Raw genomic sequence first — 22,130 nt, 5'->3', positions numbered from 1 at the left:
AAATTTATCAACATTCTGTAATTCATCATACATTTTCATAACTAATATAATTTAAGTCATTCCATGTGTTTTTGTTTGATGTGCTCTAATTCATTTCAGTCAGTCCCAATGTACTGTCTCCCATAGGTTATCCTTCCCTTCACGTGGAACTGGAAACTCCCACAGGGTTGCACTACACACCTCCCACCCCTTTCCAGCAAGATGACTATTTTAGTGATCTGTCTAGCATAGAATCTCCCCTTAGAACCCCCAGTAGACTGAGTGATGGGGTAGTGCCTTCCCAGGGAAACATAGAGCATTCAGCAGATGGACCTCCAGTTGTAACTGCAGAAGACACGTCCTTAGAAGACAGCAAACTTGAAGACTCAATGCCTCTAACAGAAATACCTGAAGCAGTGGATGTAGATGAGAGCCAGTTGGAGAATATATGTCTGAGTGAGTATCCTCAATACCTCGGAAGGATGGCTGGGGTCCCAAAAGATGTTAAACGAGCGGGGCCGCTGGAGCAGACTAGAAAAGTAGGAGTAAACTCTGAGCAGCGAGAGAAAGGAAAATCTGGTCCTGATGAGGAGAGGACGGAAGGAAGACTCAAATCTCTGTTTGAGGACATCCAGCTTAAAGAAGGAGTAGAGTCTGAGGAGATGACAGAAGAAAAAGTACAGGCTATTCTTAAACGTGTTCAGCAAGAAGAACTGGAAATGTCTTCAATTACAGGTTGGCAGAACGAGACATCAAGTGGAAACCTAGAGTCCCCTGCTCAAGCTCGAAGAATAACTGGTGGGTTACTAGATCGACTGGATGACAGGTATGGCTCTGGGTCAGAAAAATGAAAGTGAAATGAAGGTTACATGTTAGTTTATCTATTTATCTATCCATCCATCCATCCATCCATCCATCCTTCCACGCCAAACAGCTTGTAGGATACCCTGACTAGGAATCAATCCTGGGCCCTTGGCAGTGGAAGCGCACAGTCCTAACTACTGCATTGCCAGGAAATTCCAATAGTCTGTTTTAAATAAATGCTTTTAGCAGTTACTCTTTTTCTAAAATTACCATTTCAATTTTGGGATAATACATGCCTTGAAAGGTTGGTTCATTTTGCTAATCTAGAGAGGGAAAGTTACATTGAACTCAAATATAATTTTTAAAGCTACTGATAATTAGCTGGAGTAAAATATAAAAAGTTTTATACATGCTAAAGATGGATGCACTTTCTTTACTTTAGAAGCCTACTGTTTTCTATTTTATTACCTGTTCTATTATTCTTTTCATATAGCCAGTAATTAATGCTCATTTAAAAAATGTAATAAACAGAATTCTAAGTCTTGTAGAAATATAAGCATTTATATTATGTCCTTACTTCAAACATAAATTTGCTTACTAAACAAAATTTTTAAATATAGGTTTGTTTTTTTTTTTCTTTTTTTCCCCATCTCGATCCCCCCTCCCACCTCCCTCTCCGCCCGATCCCTTTGGGTCTTCCCAGTGCACCAGGTCCAAGCACTTGTCTCATGCATCCAACCTGGGCTGGTGATCTGTTTCACCCTAGATAATACACATGTTTCGATGTGTAAAAATATAGGTTTTAAAAATCAGTACAATGTCATCATTTGCAATAACCATCACTGAAATTTTGGTGAATTTCTTTTACATATTGTTTTTAAATGTCTTGTCATAGAAAATACAGAGAAGCAAAAAAATCATCTGTCCTTATCATACTAAGAAAAACACAACATTTTGTATATCCTTTCTTTTTTCTACATGAATATTTTATATAATTTGCAACATAGCATATGTTTCTCTGGTGACTCAGCTGATAAATAATCTGCTTGCAATACGGGAGACCTGGGTTCAACCCCTGGGTTGAGAAGAACCCCTGGAAAAGGGAACGGTTACCGACTCCAGTATTCTGGCCTGGAGAATTCCATGGACTTATAGTCCATGGGGTCGCAAAGAATAGGACACAACTGAGCAACGTTTACTTAATATGTAATTCTTTACCCCCGATAATACTGGCATGATAGAAATTTGCTTATAACTAAAATAATTCCCTAATCACTATAAGTGGCTTTCCTGTAGAAAGGTAAGAGCTAGCGTCCTTCAGACAGTGGTTCAGACCCCACCATCACTAGGTTTTGCACTTTAGGACTTTAATTTCTAAGCTCTAAGAACATCACTGTAATCGGCTTCAAAGATAAGAATACTGCTGCTTTCCTCAAACAGGTTTATAGATTGAAAAAGAAAGCCTGTAACATGCCTACCCAATGACTGATGCAGATAGACTCACTAATAGTTAGCATTATTTTTCTTTATACACACATCAGAGTAAAATATATTTTACTTCAGTGGCAACCAGTGATAAACCTAACATCAGTTCTTTTTACCCAGCTTATTTTACAATCATATTTAACATTTTCATACTGCTTGCTCAATAAAAATTCCCAAAGAGGGTATAGACATTTGCAAAGAAAATTTCACAAAACTCCTTTTGAAGAATTGTAACGTCAATGAATTCTATGTTCAGCCTACAAAAAAGAGATGATGGAGACAAGATATGGTACTAATTTTCATGTCTGAGTTCAGATATAGTCACATAATTTATAGTTGCATAAGAGGAAATTAGATATAGTTAGGAGTTAGATACAGTTATCATATAGAGTCTTTACAGTATGCTGGGACTGTCTGTCCTTAAATATATGGAATAGGATTTCTATTAATATTTTTGAGAAAGGTGTTTATTCAGAATCTGATTTACAAGAAATACACATACATATGCATAATATACATATTACACAGAAAACATTGCTCCACTTTTACTGTCTTCAGAATTCTACAGGTAATAATTAAAGATGCTGAAAACAATATACAAACTAGAAGACAGAAAGTCTGTATTGAAACTAGTAAAACTTAGAACCAATTTAAAAGAAAGTAATGGAAGAGAAAGATTTTCAAGAATCTAAAGGAAAACAGTTCTCACAGGCAGTAGAAGCATCAGGTGAGCATCCACGCCCTGATCACCAAGGAGTGTGAGCAGAGGTCCCGAGTGGACAAAAATGATAATTCAAGTGAGGTTCTCATGATTATTCCATGTCTGGAAAAGCACGACAGTAAGATTCACAACTGGAAACATGTACGGAGACTGAAACACAGGGTTCTTGGGGACACCAGAGCACTCATCACGGGAGCTCACGCTGTCTTTTGTCATCAGTGTTTCCATTGACAATAATAGAAAAGCACCGCTTTTAGGTTGGTGGGTCTGGAACTCTGGGTGTGTCCATGAACCCAAGGGGCTGTAGAAGTACAATTAAACAAAAACAGTGGCAGCATAGCCAGCCAGATTGGGGGTTGAAATGCAGAGGAAGCCTGGAGCCTACATATCATCTCCTTACCCCACACCCACGATACACCCCCACAGTTTGAAATACAATAACCAGATTTTTTATATTTTCTATCATATATGTCTTCAAAAATAGTTTAAAACACGGTTGTTAAAAATTCAGAGCCTCTGAAGCCCATCTGCAGCCATATGTTACCATTGTAAATTTCCACATTTTCTCTGTTCCAGCCCTGACCAGTGTAGGGATTCCATTACCTCCTATCTCAAAGGGGAGCCTGGAAAATTTGAAGCAAATGGAAGCCATGCAGACGTCACTCCAGAAGCAAAGACAAAATCTTACTTTCCAGAATCCCAAAATGATGTAGGGAAACAGAGTGCAAAGGAAACTCTGAAACCAAAAATGCAAGGATCTGGTCATGTTGATGAACCAGCATCATCACTAGCAGCGTATCAGAAGGCTCTAGAAGAAAGCAGCAAGTTTGTAATAGAAGAGCCTAAACCCTGTGTGCCTGTCAGTATGAAAAAGATGAGTAGGACTTCTCCTGCAGATGGCAAGCCAAGGCTTAACCTCCATGACGAAGAGGGGTCCAGTGGGTCTGAGCAGAAGGTATGTCATCTAGTCTTCTACTATGCTGTCATTTAATCTCAGAGTCTGACTCTTCAATTTTTTTGATTAATCTTGTAGCACTGAGCCTAATATTCTTTACTATTTCCAAATTGTAAATATGTGATCAAAAATGGTAACACTAATGATGGGGGTAAAGAAAGTACTGAGTAAAATGTGTGCTGTCATACCTTTGTTCATTAGGAATAAACATCTTTTTAGCCATTTTTCAGAAGGGAAGTTACAGGGATGTTAAGTAGTAAGTATCTTAAGATCCAATATTCATTCTATCAGGGATTTAGATTTCCTGACATGTCTTCATTCTTGAGGATGGAGGATGATTATCCTCTCCCTCACTGATTCTTTTACACAATTTAAAGAGTTGCTAGCATGTGACCCAACTACGAGCTCTATAAGTTCTGTTGCCTGAAAGGGTTTTTTAAAAATTGAAGGAACACAGTTCCCAAGAATAAAGGATGGGTATAAACTACTGTTGATTGATGACATTTAGAAATGTAGCATTAAAAGTATCCCTTTAATAACTTTTATATCTAAGTTGATAATTAATATTTGTTTTTAATAATTTAAAAACGTTACCATCACATAATTATTTGCTTTTAGTATTTATGTGATTCCTTTATATTATTTATTTCTTTATAAGAAATAAGATTTCTTTATTCTTTGAGGGTAAGCATTTTTAGACATTAGAAAAAATTTTAATTGAAATTATGATTCATAGATGGATATAAGAAAATTAATATCAGTTAATTAATATCAGTTCTTACATTTTTTATTGCTTTTTGCTGTCTCAATTTTTGTGTCTTTTCATGAACCATGCAGTAGACATAGATTGAGAGTTACACATCTTTGGAATAGTAGTACTTGAAGTTTTTCATAAAACATTGAGTTTATTTAAGATCTTCTACAGTGTTTTGGGTAGAAAAAAAATCTTTTGTAAAATAATGAACCCATGATTAATTTTATTTAGAAACATTTAGTAAATTCCTAATCACTTAGGAGCTAATTATCAGCTTAATAACTAATCATATCCTTTCCTTTTCCCTTCTGCAGGCTGTTTTTTTTATTACTTTCCTGCTTGTTAGGAAGGAAAGTGAGAGGAAGTAAAATTCTCGGGCTTTTCTTTCATTTCCTTCCTGACAAGAGTTGTTTTGAGTATTGATTTCTGCCTTTTTGTTAACTCTCAGTATATTTAAGCAATATGACTTTGGATGGAATGTTGCCTTTTAAAATGAGCCCACAAACTATAGTGAGGAGCTATAGGAGGGGGTTGCTACATGGTGATGTTGTAACGATGAAAATGTATTCCGCAAAAACCCATTAGAAATTGATAGGAAAGTTCTGAAATCAAATGACAATATAAATGTAAGTATTTCTATGTGTGTACATGTGCCTACATATTGCCCACTGAGGAACCATGGGAAAGGCATAAAGAGGGTTTGAAAATGAAAGGTTTAACCCTGGATGGAAACGCAGCTGAATTCATCAGTAAAGGAAAATAATCACTGTTAGAAAATGTTTTTGAGATTTCTTATAAGTGAGTTTGTGCCCTGAGTGTTGTTCACTGGTCCTAGTCCAATGCAAAATGTCTTCAGGAGTACGGCAATTCATAATGAAGTTAAAGCTTCCAGAAGATAAGAGTCTGACCTCTCAAGAAATCCGAAGATGTTCAGGATGTCTCTTTTGTGATCAGACTATAGTACAATAGCAACCAACTAGGTCATCGGATGTATGATCTCAGAAAACAGCCCCCTTTTTGTCCCCTGAAAAATCAGGTCAAAAGTCCGGGTGCAGCTCTTACACGGATGACTGCCTGCTGTTACAAGGTAAAATTCTGCTACTTTCCACCACTTTTCATGTAGCAACCCATGGCATGGAGTACTGAGAAAAATTCCATTTGGTGTCCAAGTTACCCTCTGTGCCACTGCCTAGAGAATTCTCTAAAAGGAATCATGATCAAGATTCTACTACTGTCTTCTCTCTACCCTTCACCTTAATATTGGCAGAGATTCCATAGAGAAAAATGGAACAAATATTAGCCAAATGGCCACTTTTTCTTTAAGTGAGGGGCTGGTCTCAGATGATTCTTGATAGGATTATGATATAATTGACATCTAGGTTTATCATTAATGTTTGCATTAACATATGTTCTTCTGCTTTTAAATGTCTCAGTTAAAATCTTTCCCCAGTCTAAGATTCTGTGTATGGATAATTCAGGTTTAACTTTCTTTTCTGCCTCATCTAATCTATTAATCGCTGAATGCTCAGTAATGCTTTCGCAAGATGAATCTGTCTTACCTTTCCCTGCATTTTTTAGCCATTGTAAGGCCCCCTTTCACAATATTTAGATCATTCTAAGTGTCCAGAATGCATGGTCCTTTTCTTAAAAAGTTTTAAAGTAATAGGCAGTTTATCTCAATAGGGTATTTTGTTCAGATGAAATTTCCTACAAATTACTGTAACATTTTAGAATATTTGGTAAGTATTTCACCTTTGGTGAAAATGGCCTACTTTATTATCTATTGTATTTGAATAACATTTCACTAATTTTTGCTAACACTTATGCCTCCTATAACAGTTTTACTTATTTTTTCCTATTTTTACCAATATTAGCTACAATTACTATCTCTGAGACTATTGGATTTGGCATAACTAGAACACTTAAAAAACAAAATACTGAAATAATTTCCATTAACATTTAGAAATAAAATTATTCAGTATGCACTCCTGGACCATGACATTTAAAGAAAAGCTGAAGATAATTTTCCCTTTGACTTATGACTCTATCACTTGGTAGTTTTTCCTTATTCCTATTCTTATCACCTAAAAATTAATATTGTGTATAATTACCATATTCTTATCTGTAGTTATCTGTGAAATGTTTCTATTTTAATTTCATATAATTTCTTTAAAATAAAACCTCAGGCTTTCACCTGTTTTACATTCCTTCATTTGAATAAAGGAATAAACATATACTGATTTCCAGTTATGTATTAGGTGCAAATTATGCTGATATATTTGTATACCTTTTACAGTGTTCAAAATAGCTTCTGATAAAGTTGTCAAATCTGACCAAAATATCATAAAAATCAGAAATACTATGCCTTTTTCTGTAGATCTAGTCAAAGATGGCCTTAATTGTGAGGTTATACATTCATGTCAAATGTATAATATTTATTTTTAAACTAGTTTTAAATCTATACTGTTCCCCCAAACTAATAATTAGTAGCATGTATGTAGTTTCTGATACCAAAGTCTCCATAATTGTTATTTTTAGGAACTTACAATTTTATTATCATGATCTTTACCTGCATATGTATACTTATGAATTTCTATATGCATTGCATTTATATATACACATAAGTATATATATGCAGGTAAAGGTCAAAGTAATTAAATATATATATTTTATGTATACTTTATATTAATATTTATACACATATATGCATACATATACAGAGTAATTTCATTTAGAATCCTACTCAAACTTTCCTTCCATTTAAACTTTTTTAAGATTTCCACATACATCATGATTTTCCTTAGAGTGAGATCTAGCAAGTAAAAAAAGTAATTCTTTCTTGATTTCCTTTCTCAGAATGTCTTTTATTTTAAATGTGATGGTAAAATTATACTAAAAATGCATTTATCAGGACTTGAAAGGCAGTGAGGGTGATTCAAGCTCAGAGGAGGAACGGAGAGTCACTACCCGAGTTATTCGCCGGCGTTTGATTATAAAGGTATCCCAAAGCTAGATCAGTATGGGGCAATGCTGTGTTATTAGAACGTTCCTTGTGGTTTGGAAAATTCAGCATGCTTGGTAACTGAATGGTGCTATATGTGTCTTTGCATATTTGAAAACTGGTAAAAACAACCACTGAAAGGAAAAACTCATGTTGCATGGTAGTGAGTATTCTATCTAGGCCTGTGTTTGACATGTGGCAGTTGTCATTTTATCTGAGAATTCTTGGCATTTGTATACTGCTTTCCTTGGAGAAGTGTTCTGTGTGTGAACAAAGATTCTATCTTAGTGAGAGAATAGTTCATATCAAATGAAATGTTCAACTGAAATCCCAGAGGCTATTAAGAAGTATGAGGTAAGATAAAGAAGAAAGAGAAGAATGAAAAGGCTCCCTTCTCAGTCTGACCAGTTTTTAAGTTAAAATCAGTTCTTCTTTATCGACCAGTGACTAAGAATTCAGTGTTACAGCCTGGCATAGATGTATGTGACACAATGTAAACCAAGCAGAACTTTCTGAAATTTGTTTTTAATTTGACTGACATACAAAAAATCAGGCTGTATTTTTTTTTAAGTAGGGGAAGCAAGTCTTACTGCAAGTGAAAAATGTAATTCCACCCTGTTAGAGTATAATTGAATACTGTGTATAAATCTCGATTTCCCCCACAAAGGCCTTCTGAAGTATTGACCTTATTCATGGTAGATCCCGCAGACTCCTTCTTGCAGTATGCTGTTTATCTTCATTACTATGTCTTTAGAGAGATCTTTCTTGATGTTAGAATAATTTGAGTGCAGAGAACTAGGAAGCCATTTGCAATACACAGGCCTTGAATGTGGTCCAAATAACCTGAGGCTCCTTGGTTGGCAGCTCTGAAAAGAAAGAAAGGAAGGGAAGTATCTATTGAAAACCATTTATCAAACTTATCACCCATTTCCAAAGTGTCAGGAGACCCAACAGAGAGGCAGGGAAGTTGGCTTAGGTATCCCAAACTTCTTAATCCTGCTGCTTATAAATACTTTTCATGTAGATGAGATGAAAGAAAAGAAGAAAGTATGCCAAATCTGCTCTAGTCTAATTATTCTAATGAGAAAAATTTCTAATTTTCTGATGAAACATCAGAGAAGAAAATAAGTCCTTGTCTAAATACTAAATTATCCACAAAGCAACCTTGAGCTCAATAGGTGCCATCACTTCTTTGAAAATTCCATGTAGGCAAGCCAGATTACTTATTGATATCTAGTATATTTGCAAGCATATGACCTGCTATCTATAAAGTCCTCCTAATCTCATAAAGATACCTCATAAAGATACCTTCCACACATTTTCTGTGATTAAAGAGAAGAAATATTTAATTTGTTTTTTCAGAACATATTCTGAAATATTCTGCCATTATTCTGCTCAGGCTTTGCTAGTCCCATGATAACTGTCTTTAAGAAGTACTATTTTAAAGTAAAACATCTAGAGAAAGCAAATCAGACATAATGGCTTTATGTTTAACATATGACATACTCATGTTCCATCAAATTCACCTCATTCATTTATAACAGCTGCCCAGTAGAGGAGTTGACTCCTCTACATATGGTGGAAAGAAATAGACATAATCCTCCATGAAAATGTAGAGAAATTTTTCTCTGGAGAATAATAAAACAAAACAACAGGAACATCAACCCCTTCCCTAAGTCAATGAGGGTTATTTTGGTCTCCTAAAATTCTAGACATGCACTAGCAAGTCAGCTTTTAAGTAATTTTGTTAGCATGAATTATTTATGTATTTAAGTGTAACATATATATATATAAACATTTTTATTAAGAGCTTAAGTTTAAAAGACTGAAATACACTATGATGTTATAGGTTTCATAAAACACAGGAGACAGTGTGCTTTCCAAATCTTCATTTCTTGAAGTCAGTGTAATTTTAGGGAGGTTGAGTGGAATCATCAGAAGATGAATTTTATAAATGGAGAGGTCATTGTATAAATAATAGAAGCACTTAAACAAGCTTTGAGAAGTATCTTTTATATGTGATAGAAAACTCAAAAGCTAAAGAATAACTATAATTATAATTGGAAGGTATAATAGGTATAACAAAAAATCTTTGTAAGCTATATATATAGAAATCTTTCTGGTTACTTTTTTTCTGGTCAGCTTTTGGGGACCCTTGAAAAAGAACACATTTCTTTTGCTTTTTCTCTTTATTCCATACACTGGTACTTTGTAATCTAAAGGAGCTTGAGACTGCGAGTACTCCATGGTAAATGTCACATGGGATCCATCTCTGTTTAAAAAAAATTAAACATAAAATGAGAATGTTAGGACCTAAAGGACTCATTGAGACCAAAATTATGTCTTCTCCATGATGATAAAACCAAAGATTAGAGATGAACTGATTTACCCAAAATCATTCAGCTGGATGTTAACAATTCTGGAACCAGAACCCAACCCCTGGCCCTCTAGTGACGCACCTTCTACCTGCCTTTTCCACAATACTGCATTCTCTTCCAGGACAAAATGAAAAGGAGTAACTTTTCCTAGATTAAATTAGGCACTTGTTCACTTAGATTTTTCCAGTAGTATAGGAGGAGACAGCATTGGGCTATCTTTCTTGGAAACTGTTTGATGGGGCTGGAATGCTAGTTTGACCTACTTTATGGAGGCTGTCCAACCTTGGACTGAACCAGCATATTTACACTGTTTGCCATAGTAATCCCCTTGGCACTTAGAATCTTAGAGCTGAAAGCTATTTGAGGGTTGCTCCCCCCTTCCAGAGCTAGCTTTCATCAGGAAGTATCAATGGAAGCAGTAGATTCCATTACCTCAGGTCGAGGCAAATCTGTCTTTATAGCCATTCAAGTTGTATAATAAAGGGGATGAAAGCATAATTTTATTATTTTTCTCTTTAATTTCATATGTGAATTCATTCACTTTCTAATTTTTAAATATTTTTTATTTAATATTCTCAAGTCCCTAAGAAATGAATAAACTTAAACTCTCCCATTTGTTTAGGGATTTTTACATTTTATAAGTATATTCATTTATTCATATATAATATAATATCACAGTGGTTTCAAAGGCTTGGAAGCAGTTTAAGTCAACTGACCCGTCTCTATGAGCTTGTTTACATTATTTGCTCAGCAAATTCTGTGATTACAAAGGTAAAAACTTTAATTCAAATCGTTGTGAACTTTGATAAGATTCAAAAAACTGAATTTTTACTATATAGTTCAACTATATGTTTATTTCTACTTTTGAGCAATTTTCAAACAAGAGTTTAAATGTATGTTTTCCCCCACCAAACAATTCAAAAGTACAAAAAAGTTCAACCTATCCATTCCACTTACCAGAGGTAACTGTTGTTCACAAGCTTCAGATTGTTATATATACCTATGTATGTATGTGTACATAGAATATACATGTACATAGATCCCCAAGATGTGGGTTTCTAGGAATATAAAAATGGGTTACATATTGCTTAGCAATTTGCTAAGTTTATATATATATATATTAATATATATATATCTTTCTCATCCCATTTTTTGAAAGTTCAAGTTTTAATGTTCTATACATTAAAGCAAATTCATACATTTTATGTTGTTATTCATTTTATTCAAGAAGAAGAGAAAAATAGAAATCCTAAAATGCAGTACTTCCAAACGGAAGTATAGCTAGTCTTCATAAAGACGGCTACCAGGAATGATACTGTGACACTATTTGTGCTCTAATTTTCCTTTGAAATAGGCAAGGAAAAAGTAGGTGGAGATATTGCCAAAAATAATGCCATTACCAAAAGTAGCATGGAAATTTTATTTACTTAAAAGTACAAATATTTTCAAGGACTTCAGAGAGCCTCTAATGAATTAAAGATGAAAAAAAATTTTTACATGTATTTTGTGACTCCTTACTAACTTTCCAGTCTATCTGATCAACTACTATCTAATCTATTCCCCAAATTTAGTGAGTTTTACATAATCATGCAACTTATTTTGACCTTATTAAGACACTAGTTGGCCATATTTAGAGCCCATTTAAGATTAAGATAAGTATCTTTACCTTTAATTATACATAAATAGTATGAATTTTCAGTAGGAAAAAATGCCTGCATACCACAGCAGATCTCAACAACCTATATTGTTTGTTATTTATAAACAAGAATTTGCTTTTTTCTAAGGCTATTAATATAAATTGATATACTTAAATGTATTTACTGTGCTTATAAATATATCTACTAGAAATGTATTTCGGAGACTGTCTGAAAATTGGCATCTTTTCCCACTGAAGAGTCAATTTATAACCATCTCTAATAGGTGGCAATTTTAATGGATTTTCCTAGGATCCTGGAATTGTCTTAACACTCAAGGACCTGGACATGTCCAATAGTTACCTCAAACATATCTCACTTACTCATGTTTAAACTATAGTGAAATCTTTCATGACCTCTTTGGAGTTTTCTGCTGACTCTAAGCCTTTAATTGTAAAAAATGTTTTTTCCTAAATATATAAAACCAACCATTGTTGTTGTTCAGGTGCTAAGTTGTGCCTGACTCTTTGCAACCCATGGACCATAGTATGCCAGACTCCTCTGTTAACTCCTCTCCCCAAGTTAGCTCAAATTCATGTCCATTGAGTCAATGATGCTATCTAACCATCTCTGCCGCTCCCTTCTTTTGCCTTCAGTCTTTCCCAGCATCAGTCTTTGCCAATGAGTCAGCCCTTCGTATCAGCTGGCCAAAGTATTGAAGCTGAAGCTTCAGCATCAGTCCTTCCAATGAATATTCAGGGCTGATTTCCTTTAGGATTGACTGATTTGATCTCCTTGCAGTCCAAGGGACTCTCAAGAGTCTTTCTCCAACACCACAATTCAAAAGCATAAATTCTTTGGCACTCATAAAGTTGGACCTTCTTTATGGTCCAGCGATCACATCCCTACATGACTATTGGAAAAACATAGCTTTGGCCTTTGTCAGCAAAGTGATGTCTCTGCTTTTTAATATGTAGTGTAGTTTGATGGGTTTGATCTCTGGGTTGGAAAGATACCCTAGAAAAGGGGATACCTAACCATTCCAGTTTTCTTTACTGGAGAATTTCATGGACAGAGGAGCCTGGCTGGCTACAGTCCATGGGGTCACAAAAGTCATACATGACTCAGCAACTAACACTAGATTTGTCATAGATTTCCTTGTGAGGAGCAAGTGTCTTTTAATTTCATGACTTCAGTCACCATCTGCAGTGATTTGGGAGCCCAAGAAAGTAAAATCTGTCACTCCTTCCACTTCTCCCTCTTCTATTTGACATGAAGTAATGGTATGATCAGATGCCATGGTCTTAGTTTTTTCAGTATTGAGTTTAAAGCCAGCTTTTTTACTCTCCTCTTTCCCCCTCATCAAGAGGCTCTTTAGTTTCTCTTCATTTTCTGCCATTAGAGTGGTATCATCTACATACCTGAGGTTGTTGATATTTCTCCCAGCAATGTTGATTCCGGGAGAAAACATCCAGCCCGGCATTTCACATGATGTACTTTGCATAAAAGTTAAACAAGCAGAGTGACAGTATACAGCCTTGTCATACTCCTTTCCAAATTTTGAATCAGTCCATTGTTCCATGTCTGGTTCTAACTGTTGCTTCTTGACCTGCATACAGGTTTCTCAGGAGGCAGGTAAGGCAGTCTAGTGTGCCCATCTCTTAAGAATTTTCCACAGTTTGTTGTGATCCACACAGTCAAAGGCTGTTACGTAGTCAGTGAAGCAGAAGTAGATGTTTTTCTGGAACTCCCTTGCTTTCTCCATGATCCAATGAATGTTGGCAATTTGATCTCTGGTTTCTCTGCCTCTTTGAAACTGAGCTTGGACAGCTGGAAGTTCTCAGTTCACATACTTCTGAAGGATTTTCAGCCTAACCTTGCTAGCACGTGAAATGAGCTCAATTGTATAGTCATTTGAACATTCTTTGGCATTGCCCTTCTTTGGAATTGGAATGAAAACTGACCTTTTCCAGTCCTGTGGCCACTGCTGAGGTTTCCAAATTTGTGATATATTGAGCGCAGCATTTTAATAGCATCATCTTTTAGGATTTGAAATAGCTCAGTTGGAATTCCATCACCTCCACTAGCTTTGTTAATAGTAATGCTTCCTCAGGCCCACTTGACTTCACACTCTGGGATGTCTGGCTCTAGGTACAAGTGTCCACACCATCGTGGTTACCCAGGTCATTAACACTTTTTTATGTGCAGTTCTGTGTATTCTTGCCACCTCCTCTTAATCTCTTCTGCTCCTGTTAGGTCCTTGCCGTTTCTGTCCTTTAGCATGCCCGTCTTTGCATAAAATGTCCCCTTGATCTCTCCAATTTTCTTTAAGAGATTTCTAGTCTTTCCCATCCTACTGTTTGTCTCTATTTTTTGCATTGTTTATGTAAGAACTCTTTCTCATCTCTCCTTGCTATTCTCTGGAACTCTGCATTCAGTTGGGTATATCTTTCCTTTTCTCTCTTGCCTTTTGCTTTTCTTCTTTCCTCAACTATTTGTAAAGGTTGTTCCTCAGACAACCACTTTGCTTTCTTGCATTTCTTTTTCTTTGGGATGGTTTTGGTCACTGCCTCCTATATAACATTATGAACCTCTGTCTATAGCTCTTCAGACACTCTACCAGATCTAATCTCTTGAATCTAATTGTCACCGATACTGTATAATCATAAGGGATTAGATTTAGGTCTTACCTGAATGACCTAGCAGTTTTCCCTACTTTCTTCAATTTAAGCCTGAATTTTGCAATAAGCAGCTCATGGTCTGAGCCACAGTCAGCTCCAGGTCTTGTTTTTACTGACTGTATAGTGCTTCTCCGTCTTTGGCTGTGAAGAACATAATAAATCTGATTTTGGTGTTGACCATCTGGTAACATCCCCAAGACTCATCTCTTGGGTCATTGGAAAAGGATGTTTGCTTTGACCAGTGTGTTCTGGCTGTTGCCCTGTTTCATTTTGTACCCCAAGGCCAGACGTGCCTGTTATTCCAAGTATCTCTTGACCAACCATGCAAAACATAAATAATACTCCTTAAGAACTTGTTACAGATTTTAGTGCATTCAGGCAGGAGACCTCTACACATTTTTCTATTTCCTTCCCTCTCTTAACTGTGCTAAATGAAATTAGTCATAAACAAGGTTCAAGATGAAGTAAACAAGCATGAGCAACAAGAAACATTTTGTTTTATTTTCATCCCATCTCTGTACCCCAGTGAGGTAAAATGAGTCAATGTCCCACCCATGACCTATGAGTGCACAATCTATAAGAAAACAAAGTCACTTTGTTAAAAAAAAAAGAAGAAGAAGAAAGAAAACAGAATTTTGTTAGTAAAATAAGGTAGATTTCAGTTAGTCTTTGTTATTTTAAACCAGAACTTCTTTTCTACTGGCTATAATAAAAACAATCATAGAATTTCTTACCATCGGCAGACACTGGCAAAATTCTCAGAACTACCACCTTTCCCATGACAATAACATTAAAAGAGTTAGAATCCTGACTCTCCCAGAAACTCAGCTGTCTTCATCAAGATTTGCCATTTTTCCTTAAAAAAAAGAAAAAGAAAAAAGTACAGGATACAATAACTATAGTACATAGCACTCTTGCATTGTCCAGGTCACCTCTTCAACAAGAAGTTTTACTACAAGTCAGCAGGTCTCTAAAGTGGGTCTGCACTTAAGGTGTTTGTTCTTGTTCCCCAAAACTCTTAAGTGAGACTGACCTAATGTTGACACCAGTGAAGAAGGTAATGTGTTATAAATACAGTCCTATTTTTGCTCTCTGAGTGGTTTTTCTTATCATATAATCAAAAAGCTAGTAGGTATTGAGGAACCCTCGAAATCTACTGAGAAGGAAAATATGAGGCCACCTTGGCAAGTTAAGGATTTATTACCTTTTTTTAGCAGTCACTACCTGAAAGATGCCATCATACATTCCTTAAGTAATTAATCAGTCATCACAGAGGGTTCCTTTACATGAAGATGACATTCTGAAACTATGTACTTCATCAGACATAGTTATTCTCATATATAACTTATGAAAGGTTAAGTGTAGAAAATAAAAGGTTTTCTCTGTACTCTGAACTTTTCTCATAGTACTTGAAAAAAATGTATATATTACCCTCAGTAAAGGAATTTTAAAATTAAACAAAGAGTGATGCATATAATACCCCAACTAAGGTGCTACCTCAATTCAAATTAGATACAAGGCAATCCACCAAAATGAGAGATTTGGTAGAACTAGTGAAGAAACATTTATTCAAAGTGAAATAATCTAATTAGAGTTCTAATCATTAAAAGCTAAATCTTTTTTCAACAAAATAAAACCTTTTTGTTTGTCTATCTATGTATAACTGCATTCTATGATTACATATTTTCAAATTCTTCCTTCTTGGAGTTTGTTGCTAACCATCATTCTTATACATATTTGAGGTTTAATGCTTTGAATGTTGTTGACTGCTAAATAATTCCATGGAGTCAGTCTCCTCCCCCTTGCTCTAGAATAGCAAGTAAAGTTTTATACCTTCTTTTTCTAAAACTCCACAGAGCATGTGTGTGGTGTATGGAGTGGTGTGGAGATCTATCCATCTAGTTTATTGCTAATCTTTATGCCACATCCTTTAGGGAGAGGAAGCAAAAACCATTCCTGGTGAATCTGTCACAGAAGAACAGTTTACTGATGAAGAAGGCAACCTCATCACCAGAAAAGTAATCACCAATGGGATTTCATGCTTCTCTTTGGTTTAGATTTTCTATTTGTTTGCTGTAGTGTCAGCTCTTGAAATAGAAAAGAGAAAAAGCTCTCCTTTTCACTATTGCTTCCTATACAGATCACTCGGAAAGTACTAAGACGAATTGTTATCCCACAAGAGAGAAAACATGATGACGTGGTAATGGAGAGGGACTGTCAAAAAGAAAGTAGAGGATAAAAGCTTTGTGAACGCTTTAGAATATGCTGCTAACAGCCTGGCGTCTGCAGTGTGGCAGCTTGAAGCATTTGCCGCTTTTGACATCTTGTGTATTTGATCAGGGTCAAAGAAAAAGACTTTCTTTCCTAACATTCTTTAACACCATATACTTTTACTATCTTTAGAGTTTCACATAAGTTATTTCATTTATGGAGGATGGGATGTGCCTGTTTAAGCCTGGGAGAGAAAATGTAAAAACCCTCCACCACAACCAAATCCCTCGGCCATCCCCACCCTAGCCCTCCTGGCCCAGTACTTTACCTGCAGCCCAGTGCCTGCCGAGGACCCGGAGAGAGAGCACTTGTTTCCAGCAGATGCGCAGGGTTTAATTAAAAGTCAGAATGATAAAAAAGCTTGTCATAAGATCCTTACATTGAATCTAAACATTTTCTCTTTCCAGTATATTCTACAGGGGAATACAAATCCCCCCTCCCCCATCTTAACCTGAAGAGGATTTTCCTCTCGGGGTCAACAACAGCCCATCTCCAGTGTATCAGTTAAAGAACCAAAGTCATCACTGAGCAGCGTAACTCAGCAAATGAATCTCTAACTCCCAGAAAAAACATCTCTGGTTATTTTTCATTTCTTTCCTTTCTCAGACCTTACCCTTTTCATTAAAAAAAAAAAAAGAAACTTCAATACCTGTGTTTACATAAGAAAAATGTAAACTGAAAATTTCTGAGAAGGAGTAATTCAGAAAATTGGAAGGACTACTGTGTTTTCTATTTTAAGTAGGTTAAAAGCTGAGCATTTGTGCACCCACTTTGCTCACAGAGAAGTGTGTCCTTGATGCTCAATGAAAAGAGGTCTTGTTTTATGGAAAAAGGATGTCTACTTTGTCAGGAGTAAGAGGAAGGGCGTGGTAATTTCATGAATTAAAAAAAAAAAGTCTTTCAGCTCGACAGCACTTCCACGGTGTTTAGTTCATGATTAGAGCTTTACTGAGAAATTTCCGTCTCATTACAACAGATTACTTAACATTCTGCTGACTTTAAAAGGCATAAATTATAACTTACTAATATTTTTTACAACTGGGGTTTGAGTGCCTTGAGAGCTTTAGTGATTTCTTCTAGCTTCACAGGAAATGGACAGGCTGTTTGATTGATCACTAATAGAATGAATGATTGTGAAGTATAGTAACATGGTATTCATTCTGATGGTGCTCGCCAGCTTGCCTTGATGCTGCTGAACTGTGTGGTTAAGGTAAATAGATGGTATTTTTGGACATGAAGTGACAAAGTGCTTTAAGCTGTGTCCCACTTACCCTAATCTAGCCTCAAGGAACCAGAACGGAACCTGCTTTTTAATGAAAACTCTTTCACTGTGGAATCCTAATATGTACGTTCCTTTCAAAACAGGGAGAAGGTTATAAGGTGAAGACAAAGAAAGAAATCCGTCAAGTGGAAAAGAAGAGCCACTCATAACAGTAATGGTCAACCAAGGTGGTAAGTGTGCTCCAATCGACAACAGCAGCCCATCTAATTTCACCAAATAAGTGATCCATACCTCCTCCGCCCTTCCTCTCTTTTTCACGGAATTACAGCTTTGAATATCCACTATGCAGTTGGAGTCATTTTTATGTTTGTGTATACACACAATTGTTGATGTTTAGTTGCTAAGCTGTGTCTGACTCCTTTGTGGCCCCATGAACTAGCCTGCCAGGCTCCTCTGTTCATGGGGTTTCCCCAGGCAAGAATACTGGAGTGGGTTGCCATTTCCTTCTCCCAGGGATCTTCCTGACCCAGGGATCGAACCTGTATTGGCAGGCAGGGGAGCCCACACACGTACATACACACACTAAAACTATGGCCTCTGGCTCACAGTCCATAAACTTTCTCTTCACAAATTAGTCAGGAATTTAAATGTAAATGATGTTTGCAGAAGCAAATGTAAATATTGATCAAAGAGCGAAGTCTCAGTGTTTAAGATACAATAGCATTATTCATTCTAACAGGAAGGTTATTTGGCAACAAATAGTTCATATAAATGTACTTGGAAAGTTGTATTGATTCAGTTTCCCACCAATTTTGCAGAACAGCATCTGAGAATATAATTTTGGTTAAAATATATTGGTTGCCAAGTTTAAATGAAGTGACCGAAATCCCTATATACTACTTAATATATTTTGTATAAGCAAAGCAAATTAAATAGGAGGCTAATGGGACTACTATGTTTCGTAAGTTAAAATGTTTAGTGAGCTTTGTTGAAAGTTGTCTGAATTATTCTTCAGAAAGAAAGGTGTCTTCCTTTAACATTGTTTTCTGAACTTTACTTTTTGCTAGTTCTTCCTACAGAGCCACAATTAGAAAGCCCATATGGGGTGGAAAAGCAGATAGAGCTTTGAAAAGCTCTTTGTAAGTCTGTGAGACAAAGCTGGATGAGTTCTTCAGGCTGTTGACCAAGAGTTTTCTTAGCCCCCAGAAACAAAGAGCAAAGAGGTCCCAGTTTCCACTTCCATTCATCTGCTGTTCCCCAGTTACTAGGATCCTGGTATTTGGAATGTTGCCATAAGGAACCGAGAAATCAGAGTCTCGTTGCCCCACATTTTGTATGTGAGGTGACTGTAACTAAGACCCAAAGAAATTCTTAATCCCTCCACCTCCAAAAAAACTCGTATTATTTGCCTGTTTATTCACTTAAGGATTGATTTCACTTTCTCTCCATGAGGCTTTCTGCCTAAGGCACTGGGAAATCACTGGTAAACAACACTAGGGATGTACTGGCCCTCACTGACCTTACGTTTGGAGATTTCTCGGTAGTCAGTCGGTTCAGTATTTAAGGCTTTGAGAAAACTCCTAGGAACCGCAGAGAGCTCTGGAAGTAACAATGTTTGCTGTACATCCTCGTCCAGTGTTCCAGGTACCCTTCACTTGATTCTCACAGTCAGTCCTCTTGGATTGACACCTTTATCATCCCCACTTAACAGGCTCAGAATTGCCCAAGGTCACCTAAATAAAAAGTGGCAGAAATAGAATACAAACCCTAACAGGCAGCTTCCAGAGCCCACACTCTTAACCCTGTTAACTGGATATCTGACCTTGTTTGAGGTGACAGGGAAGGTTTTCCTTGAGAAAATGATGCTTGAGCTGTTTTAAAGGGTGAATAGGGCTCGCTGGATAAAGAGGAAGAAATTGCGTGGTGTTTGGGGTAGCCTTCCAGGCATAGGTTACAGCATTTTGCAAAGGCCAGAAGGAGAAAGAAACAAGAAGGGAAAACAGGTCAGTGCAGCTGGTGGAAGGTTTTGGCATTGTGTCTGGAGAGGTAGGAAAGATTCAGGTCTCATAAGCCTCTTTCCACTAAAAGTTTAGGTTTTGCATCCCTTACTCTAGCTGCAAGGCACAGAATGAAGGGAAGTGGCAATAATAGATGAGCAGATAACCTGTTAAACTACTGAAGATGCTGGCTTGGGCAGTAAGGATTATAAGAGGTAGTGACAGTAAGGCTGAATCAAGAGATAGTGACATGAATTGCTTTTTGTCAGATGACAAGGGTGAGAGATGAGAAAATTAAGGATGACATCAGTGAAGCAACATCTAGAATGAACCCACCCATTATTCATATCTTACAGCTGAACCTGGTAAAAGACATATATAGAGATTTTTTTTAATTGAGCTGTAGCTGATTTACCATATTAGTTTCAGATGCATAACACAGTGATCCAAAATTTTTATAGGTTGTACTCCACTCAAAATTTTTATAGATTATACTCCATTTAAAGTTTTTGTAAAATATTGACTATATTTCCCTGTGCTGTACAATATGTCTTTGTAGCTTATTTATTTTACACACATCAGTCTGTACCTCTTAATCTCCTACCCTTGTCTTGTCCCTTCTGCCTTCCCTTTTCCCACTGGTCACTGCTGGTTTGTTCTCTATATCTGTGAGTCTATATTTTGCTATATTCTGTTATTACTTATATGTGGACTAAAAAAAATATGTATTTGTCTTTCTCTGACTTATTCATGAACCATAATACTCTCCAGGTCCATCTATGTTGTTGTAAATGGCAAAATTTCACTTTTTAAATATTGCATTCCATATATATATATCTATATATCTTCCTTATCCACTATTTTGACCCACTTGTTTTTGCTATTGTTTCCTTTGCCTTAGGAGACATATCCAGAAAAAAATATTGCTACAGTCTATGTCAAAAAGTATTCTGTGTTTTCTTCCAGGACTTCTGTGGTTTCCAGTATTACTTTTAGGTCTTTAATCTATTCTTAGTTTTTTAGTTTTATTTTTATATGTTGTGACAAAATGTTCCATTCTTATTCTTTTACATGTGGCTGTCCAATTTTCCCAGCATCACTTATAAGAGACTGTCTTTTCTCCATTGTATATTCTTGCCTGTTTTGCCATAGATGAATTGACCATAAGTGTGTGGGTTTATTTTTGGGCTCTCTAGTCTGTTCCATTGATCTGGGTGTCTGTTTGTGTGCCAGTAGCATACTGTTTTAATTGCTAGAGCTTTGTAATGTAGTCTGAAGTCAAGGAGCATCATAACTCTAGCTCTGTTCTTCTTAAGATTTCTTCGGCTAATTAAAAAGAATGAAATAATGCCATTTGTAGCAACATAGTTAGACTTATATATTGTTATACTGAGTGAAGCAAGTCAGACAGAGGACTAATATTGTATGACATGTGAAATCTAAAGAAATTATACAAATGAACTTATTTACAAAACAGACTCACAGACTTAGAGAAATAACTTATGGTTGCCAGGGGGACGAATCTGGAGGGAGGTAGAGTTAGGGAGTTTGGGATGGACATGTACACAGTGCTGTATTTAAAATGGATAAACAACAAGGGAACTCTGCTCAGTGTTATGTGCAGCCTGGATAGGAGGGGAATTTGGGGGAGAATGGATACATATATATGTATGGTTGAGTCCCTTTGCTGTCCACCTGAAACTATCACAGCTTTGTTAATCGGTTAAAAAAAAAAGACTGCTTTAGCTATATGGCAGATTAATAAAACACTAAGCATGAATTTGCAGCTTAAATTACTCTGTTTAGGCAATTCTAAGTGATAAATAAAACTAGAAGAGAGTTTAGTTAGCTGTCAACTTTAGTATGCCCCTAAAAGTTTAGTAACTTGTTCGGTGATAGACTCAGACGCTGAGTAGGAAAGAACCAAAAAGGTTATCTACGCCAGCGAAGCCATTTTTCTAGAGTAACATATACCTAATATCTGAATAAATGACACCAAGAAATATGTGAAAATGCTAGGCTTCCAGGGTCATTTAGAGCAAATTAATACAGAAATGACTTGTCAAAAATATACAAGAGACATCAGAATGATAAATAATCCACTCCGTAAAGCAGTTGGCTTGGCTTTGGCTCATTTGCTGCACCACTCAAAGGAAAGAGAAACTCAACAGGAGCATTCATATGAATGTGAAAATAGCTTCAACATAAAGCAAACTAAATGTGTCAGATGGAAAGAACAGTGATTTGA

The 22,130-nt window shown here is 36.2% G+C and overlaps 1 protein-coding gene across 3 annotated transcripts in view; it reads left to right on the top strand.

Moving 5' to 3' along the window:
* ANK3 (ankyrin 3) overlaps window positions 1–22,130 on the top strand; it is a 366,464-nt gene that overhangs the window by 330,876 nt on the left and 13,458 nt on the right. Inside the window, exons 17-24 of one of the 3 annotated variants that reach the window (XM_070470693.1) lie at window positions 127–435; window positions 715–805; window positions 3,566–3,944; window positions 5,735–5,785; window positions 7,610–7,696; window positions 16,327–16,410; window positions 16,533–16,592; window positions 18,029–18,115. In XM_070470693.1, the coding sequence (XP_070326794.1) occupies window positions 127–435; window positions 715–805; window positions 3,566–3,944; window positions 5,735–5,785; window positions 7,610–7,696; window positions 16,327–16,410; window positions 16,533–16,592; window positions 18,029–18,094 (1,127 nt within the window). In that variant the 3' untranslated portion in view covers window positions 18,095–18,115. The remainder of the gene's footprint in view (window positions 1–126; window positions 436–714; window positions 806–3,565; window positions 3,945–5,734; window positions 5,786–7,609; window positions 7,697–16,326; window positions 16,411–16,532; window positions 16,593–18,028; window positions 18,116–22,130) is intronic. The other 2 variants (XM_070470691.1, XM_070470692.1) reach the window with 2 other exon arrangements.

Source organism: Odocoileus virginianus, chromosome 7, assembly GCF_023699985.2.
Source record: "Odocoileus virginianus isolate 20LAN1187 ecotype Illinois chromosome 7, Ovbor_1.2, whole genome shotgun sequence".
Taxonomy (NCBI): domain Eukaryota; kingdom Metazoa; phylum Chordata; class Mammalia; order Artiodactyla; family Cervidae; genus Odocoileus; species Odocoileus virginianus.
Note: the sequence above shows the minus strand (reverse complement) of the source record. Positions and strands in the feature narration are given on the sequence as shown.